General features: G+C 40.0%; 1 protein-coding gene across 3 annotated transcripts in view; it reads right to left on the bottom strand.

The window, feature by feature from the left end:
* Positions 1-7500, bottom strand: part of LOC146478260 (uncharacterized) — a 23604-nt gene that overhangs the window by 15833 nt on the left and 271 nt on the right. For 2 of the 3 annotated variants that reach the window (XM_085111816.1, XM_085111817.1), the window contains exons 2-3: positions 1233-2118; positions 120-221 (exon numbers count right to left, since the gene is read on the bottom strand). In XM_085111816.1, coding sequence (XP_084967942.1) covers positions 120-221; positions 1233-2040 — 910 coding nt within the window. In that variant the 5' untranslated portion in view covers positions 2041-2118. Of the gene's footprint in view, positions 1-119; positions 222-1232; positions 2272-7500 lie in introns of those variants that run through there. The other variant, XM_085111815.1, reaches the window with a different exon arrangement.

Raw genomic sequence — 7500 nt, 5'->3', positions numbered from 1 at the left:
TCTTGGAGTATTTCGTGTAAGAGAATATTTAGTTTTAGTATCAGCGTAGTTTTCAGCCCCAAAAACGTAAAAAGTGGAATAAACAGTAAAAATATATTGATTTACAGTGTACTGCGAACCTTTGACGTCTGGTTTCCACCCAGTTTCACTCGTCCATCGACCAAACGGATACATAAGATACTTGCAGCTGCGAGGACAGGAGTCCAGCCCTTCAAGCTTGTCTGGCAAAACAGAAGCAGAAAAAAATCGTAGTTGTAAATAAAATCTAAAACATTAAAACCACAAACATGCATGGATCCCAATAGTCTTCCACGAAATCATTGTGGGGAAGAGGATCTCAGCCTCAACGTTCTCACAAAAAAGGTTCTTATAAAAAAAGGAGTGTATCCCTAAGAAAGTGTAGATAATAGAAAAGATAATGAATGTATAATAAGCCGGGTTTTTATTTCTTAAATACTACTTCACAAACCGTGAGCGATCAATCTTGTTCAACGTAGGATTGTGATCAGTCGAAAACGATAAGAATAGAAATGAAATTCAAAAAGGCTACTACAAGGATTCAGATCAAACAACATGAAAACGCTTGAGTAAAAGTAGTAAGCGGAGGTACATATGACATGACGTGGTATGATGTGCCTAGATAAGCAAAAAGAAAAACAAAAATTGTGTACTGCATATAGTAACAGATTGTAGTCCGTCACGTTTGTTAATGGGGGATTACACCTAAACGCCATTTTTCCGCCGCTTGACATGGCTTTAATGGAATATCTCGTTCACGTTTCAAGCAATCCAAAAACTCTATCATACTTATCATCATCCCGAAATCTGTGTTGTGGGGTATTTTGTGAATTTTTGGGTGATATTTTGGGTATATTTGGGAGGAGTAGTTTTTCTAGAAGGTTTGGTAAAATTAAGAGAAGTAAGAAATATTGAAGATTAAGTGACGTTTAAAATTAGAATTTCTAGTTAGTAATTAATAGACAGATACCAAGTTAGTCCACTAGCAACCTGGGATGCTTTTGCGTGGGTATCAACTGTCTGTTGGTGTTCCAAAAGTCATTTTCTTTGTTCTTTCTCTTGTTAAAACCTCTCCAAATTTCATTCAAATTTAGGTGTAATCCACCCTTAATGCCCAGAGGCTCAAGGGTTTTGGATTTATAAATGATGTGCGCTTCGCGCGCTTTCCTGAAAGAAGTTTTTCAATAGGAAAAAATGTAAATCCGTATACACACCTACTAAAGACGCCTTTAATTGTGCCTCGGGTATTGTTATGTTAATCCAGTTGTTGAAGGACTGGAACAGAAGGTGGTCAATGGGTCGACCTAACATTGAGAGATTCTGATTTCTCCCCTCGGAATTGCCTCTAATAAACCAATCCTTTGGAGGGTTTCTGAAACCATCGCAAAGGCTATAATCAAGGTAGACCATCAACTCATAGCTTCCAGGCTCCGTGAGGAGAAATAGAGCTTCGTAAGTTCCGTTATGGTGATCGAACATGGTGGCTCCAACTTTAGATGGTCCACGTATGGAAACCCTCCACGTATCTCCACCAATCGTCTTTGTTTTATTGTCTGACGTTTTTGATTGGATGAAAATCCTGCTAAACTCTCCCGCTGGTCTGATGTCCCAAAACACGATTTCACTGGTGCTGGCGTTGCTTCTGTGTATCTTGTTCCACTTGACTGGATGCCAAGCCATGTCATCTTTGCAGTATTCCACCAAACTTTGCCAATCGACGCGTGCCCGCCGCTGACGAAGCCAACTTCGTCTAAAGTTGTCTAATCGAGGATCCGCGGGATCAACTGTGACCGGTTTGGTAGGATCCGCGGGATCAACTGTGACCAGTTTGGTAGGATCCGCGGGATTAACTGTAACCAGTTTGGTAGCTATGCATTGAAATAGCGAAGTGGAAGAGCTACATGGTTTTTTAAAATAATAATTCGCGATAAGTCCATAAGACATGAACGCAAGGAAAACGAGGAACACAATTGAGAGTGAAATTCTTTTTGGGGGCAAAATTGGAAGTTGTTGTTGTGACATTTGTGTGATATGTGATCTACTCCTTCAGTCCTTACGATCAGCCGCGGGCGACGCAAAGTTATCGGCAACCAGACGAAACTGCAAAACAAATAAAAATTAAATCCATGCAAAATTAATCGATGCAATGGAATGAAGTAAAATGGATACAAAACGAACAAAGCAAGGCCGAGAATTGATATCATTGTAGAACCCAAGTTTTGGTTTATTACAAGATAGTTGAAACTTACAATATTTCGGCTCTATTTAAGACTCATAGTCAATTAAAAGATCTTTTGCAAGAGGCAACTTAAGGTAGCAGTATATATATGTTATTATGTTATTGAACTAGCGTGAGGTCCGTATTGGGAAAATATTGGTCGAGTTCCTTTTTTTGCAAGTTTATGGACCGAGCCGAAGGCGAAGTCCATAAACTTGCAAAAAAAGGACGAGACCAATATTTTCCCAATACGGACCGAACAAGCTAGTTCAATAAGGTTTTTATTATATAGGCTTTCCCGCTTGTTGCTTTCTAGTCCGCGTGAAACTTGTTTATGATCAAGTTGTGCGAGAAAAAGTGCAAGAAAGCCTTCTCAATGCTGACGCGTACTCACAAACAAAAACCACGTGGAATAATTCTGATTGGCTCGCGCACGAAAAGGCGACTTTTTATTGGTCAAGGCTTGACACGAAAGTTTGACATGTCTCGTCAATCGAAGTGAAAAAGTTCGAAAAATGAAAATTTAGCCCATTTGAGATTCCGAAGAAAATGAATTTCTTAAACGTGTTGAATGTTTAAAAGTGTCAACTTTTGAGAAAGACTTACTATGGAATGAATGAAAATAGATGAAATTGAAGCTTTTGTCGTCAAAATTGCATTTCAATCGTCTTCATCGTCACTTAAAATGACTCGGCGCTTGCGAAGCGGTGGCTGATCATGATTCGTAATGTGGATGTTAAACGAGCAGTTTTGGAAATTTGCTCCTTGAAAAATAGCCGATCCGGCTTCTTTTGTGGTCGTCATACTGGTACTTTCCACTGTAGTTGTTGCCTGTGTATTGCCAACTGCTTGGAGCTCGCTTGTAGTTGCTGATGAGCGACTGAGGGCTAACGACATTCTTCGTTGATGCTGAATGGAAGCCGATTTGTAGGAATCCAAGCTTTTCAGATTTCGATGTCCACTCAGTTGGGCCACGTAACTTTCAGGAACATCTGAATCCAGCAATCGTGAAATGCAGGTCTTTCGAACCAAGTGATTGGTAATGCGTCCTGGCAAACCAGCATTTTGAACAGCTTTGGTGAGTAACTTCCCGATTTCATTCTTGCCAAGCGGACTTTTCTTGTACTGCATCAGTAGCCTTTCTTTGATGTTTTACGGCCAAGTAGAATGGTGCCTCTTGTTGATTCATCTTGATGGGCCTGTGACTTCTGAACAGCTTAAAGTACTTGACTGGGCATCGCTCGTTATCAGTAGCTTGAGCAATAGGATAAAATGCTCGGTGACCGCTTGCTTTGTCCTGCCCCTGGCGCGTCTTCGAGCCTCTCTCAGCTTTCCAGACCAGCATTTCATTGCCTGTGTCCGGGTCAGTTTCAAGGCTGACGTCGCCCCACTGAAGCCTTCTACTTTCATCTCTTGCTCTAAAGCCAAAATGTAAAGCCAGGAGCCACCAAACTGTGCGCTGTAGAGCAACCGGGTTGTGCTCGCCAAATTCTCCTTCGGCAAAGAGCTTGTCTTCTTCAACAGCGGTGACTTCTCGGCTCACTTGTGGACGATTGCCTTTCCCTCTCTCCACGACAAGCTGTTTTCTTTTTGCACTGAGGACTTCACGGGATAGCTTGAATTCGTCACCTTGAATGAGATTGGCTTGTGACCCGTGGGTATTAAGATAACGCTGGATGCTTCGTTACAGGCAAGTCAGAGTTCCAGGTTCGTATTCGTCGCCATTTTTCTTTCTTACATCTTTAAAAAAAGCGCAGAGCAGCAGATTAAAGTTCCACCCAGGGTATTGCCTCAATATTCCTGAACTCGTTCCGTTGGTGGCAAAATTTTCCCCATATTTTAAGGTCAGATTTGGTTTTCTCTGTAGTGCTTCTGGCCTGCTGTTGCTCAATGAAGTCGCGGTACTCTGAGGCCTTGTCAACGGAATCTTCTTTGGTTTTTCGTCGAGTTTGTTGTTTTCAGAGCTTGTTTTCGTTCCTTCGTCAGTGCTCTTGGAGTAAAACTCCGACATGCATCACGATTTAAGCCGACAGTTCCTACTATATTAAGTTAATTGGAAACAGTTTTTACTTTGCGTTGTCAAAACTGAAACAGTAACCACGAAACACTTGACGCTAGCGGTCCATCTTAGCGGTCCGTATAGGAAAATTCGGACCGCTCAGGGAGCCAATTAAAATGCTCCTTTTCATCGCGGACCAGTTCAGCTATATGATAAATCCCATTTCACCACACGCGCGCGATCCGCTCTAGCGCTCGTTGTTTTAACAAAAACCCCTATAAACCGTACATTTTTTTGAAAGCTTTTTTAAAATAATTTTAATTAAAAGGATTCTGACTGAATATTTTTAAAGACTTTCAAAACAATGTGTTTCGAAAACGCGGATCTTTTTACAAAACTGCATGTCTTCATAAATGAAGTTCCACGCTCGCTAAAATTTGACGGGACAAAACGATTAACATAGCATTCGTTTCTTCACACGTTGACCACAAAAACCGTGCCTCAGATTTTTGACACGTGCATTTGTTATTTTTTACAACCACGTCAAATCATCGCAAAGTTTAGCTTTCGCTTTAATAAAGATAAAGAGCGCATACTACCGAATGCCCGTACACTAGCAGGCTCAAATTATGGCATTTCACAGGATTTTTGGAGAGAGATCGTTGAAATACGGAAGGGTTTAATCAAGGCAATGAAAGAAGCAAAGAAGGAGGGTCATGATACAAAACTGGTTTACGACAAACTGTACATAAATGGTAGAAGATACAGACCGCAACCGTGAACAGAATATCAAGTGTCTCTACTGGAGCCTTTAAGCCGGACCCACTTAAGTATACTTTTTATGTTTTTTGCTATTTTACAATGTAATTATTTGTTTAAACTTGTCTTTATTTCGCTGTGTGTCTTGTATGTGGCCAAGTTATGCAAAAGGGCTAACAACCCTACGAATAACGTATGCAAATATCGGAGCACCTAGTTTTTCTCCCTTACTTCTTTATACAGTGGAACCCAGATTTTGCGATCGTCGATCTAACGATCAACATTCTGTGTCCCGGCAAAAGTTACAATAAATCAGTTGTATAGAGCAGAATCCCGATTTAACAATATTCGGTTCAACGATGTTCCCGGTATAACGATGGAAACCTAATAACCCAGGCGTAAAGATTTTCCCGTTACAACGATATAATTAAAATCACATACCGTAAAAGAGTAACAAACACCCTTTATATTCTTTTTCCTTGATGTGACATTTTTGGTGTAACCTCCTTCTCAAAAGTAGTTATAGGGTATCTGTTAGTGATGCTTCTTTTAGTTTTGTCTCTATTAGTAGTGTAATGGTTGGTAGAACTGTTGTGAAAAAGTAACATGTACCCTGTAGGATGTAGCGTAAAGCACTGTGAATTTTTGTAATTAATCTAACTTAACGGTTTCTAACATAGTCTTATATCGAAATGTTAATATTGTATTGAATGTGTTGTTAAATATGTTGTTAATTAGTTGTCAATACTTGATTATTATGCTGTAATTTCATTTATGCGAGGAGTCTCGTTATTGGAACTTATCGTTCTGTGAGTTCTCTCCTGTCAGAGGTTATTTCATGTTTTTTATTCTCCTCTGGCGAAGTTTATAAATAAAAAAAATAAAATAAATATTGTAAGTATTATGTGTAAGTACTGTAGATGGAAGGAAATATTGGATAATCTTGAGCGTCATCATGCAAGCTTAGTCGTGTTTTTTTTTTGTAAGTGTTTTACAAAATAAAAGTTGTATTTACGAAACAAACAACAAAAAAAACACTCGTTCAATATTTTCCCAATACGGACCTCACACTAGTTCTATAACATATACAGTCGAACCTCCACTAACGGCCACCTCTCCACAACGGCTACTTTTTTTTGTCCCGGCGGACAGTCCATACATTACCTCTTGTTTAAACCTCTCTACAACGGCCACCTCTCTACAACGGCAACGGCCACTAAAGTGCGTCCCCAACTGCCAAAATAACCTCTCAACAACGGCCACTGTACAGCTCTTTTTTGTAAAAACAAAACCTTTTTTATAAGTTGATGCAGTAATCGACATTTGTCTTCGGAACATTACGATTCTGTATCCATTTTAATGATATACGTATTTTGATTGTGTTCCATTCATATGCTGCAGTAAGCATAAATTGTCTGTCGATAATACAGCGAATGTTGCGAACCTTGCTCGTTTCGTCTTGTTAACATTTTGATTCGAAACATTATTTATGTTTTATTGTGTATTTTATCTGTATATATTATTTAAGATTGCATTGCCATTATAGGCTACAGTAAGCATGAACTTGACACAATAAACATGTTGTACTTCCCGAAAAAAAAAAAGTGTCATATTACACCCCTACCTCCCCATAACGGCCACCTCTCCACAACGGCCACTTTCTTCTGTCCCCAAGGTGGCCGTTGTGGAGAGGTTCAACTGTATAACCCTAATGTAATGATAATGACCTAGAACAGGAGGTGTGTCGCGTGGCGGCTGTCAATTCAAAGTTGTACAACGTACAGTCCTTCTTTTACATGCACAGAGAGTATTCAGTTGAGGTCGATGAGCCTGAATTAGTCTTACAGCAGAGCAAATAGCTAAACAAGTCGTTTTCTAGCTTAAGACATCTTGATCCCTCATCCCGTGAATTAAACTGGAAATAGGACAGCTGATAAGCTGTGAGTCGACAACTGTGCAATTATTACTATACTTCCAGCAGGAAAACCATGTTTACCGAATGTTAATTAGAGCGGGAAACTCTAAAAACCAGTATTTTAAACAGCTTTGGTTCACAACGCAATATTTTTAACGTTCGGAACTTTCGTTCCACTGTCGCTAACGAGTTGTAACACCTGGCTAACGAGCACGGCTGAATAAATATTGTGAGTTCCACGTGTAAAAACGTTAAACTCACAATACTTTTCGCTTTCTAAGAGATTGGAGTCCTTTTTTTAACAATGCAGAGAAATAGCCCTTCTGACACTTGTGGTTCTGCCTCTTTTGTCGCCGCGTATGCAGTCGGGTTAATCGAGTTCAACTTTGCAGGCCCCGGTATACCGCCTATGAAATGACCAAAGTGGTAAAATCTATGCCAAAAGTCATTAAATTCCAAACTGGTAGAGATCATTTCCAATTTATCGCCGGTATGCCGCAGAGATACAGCCGCGTACATGGGGCTTCACTGGGACTGACTGTGAATTATTATTACCTACGATTACGGTATGTCGTACGTCCTGCAGCGGCA

This window comes from Pavona decussata, unplaced genomic scaffold (genome assembly GCF_977016875.1).
Source record: "Pavona decussata unplaced genomic scaffold, jaPavDecu1.1 SCAFFOLD_64, whole genome shotgun sequence".
Classification (NCBI taxonomy): Eukaryota; Metazoa; Cnidaria; class Anthozoa; order Scleractinia; family Agariciidae; genus Pavona; species Pavona decussata.
The sequence above is the reverse complement of the archived record's forward strand: the minus strand, read 5'-3'. Positions and strand labels throughout refer to the sequence as shown.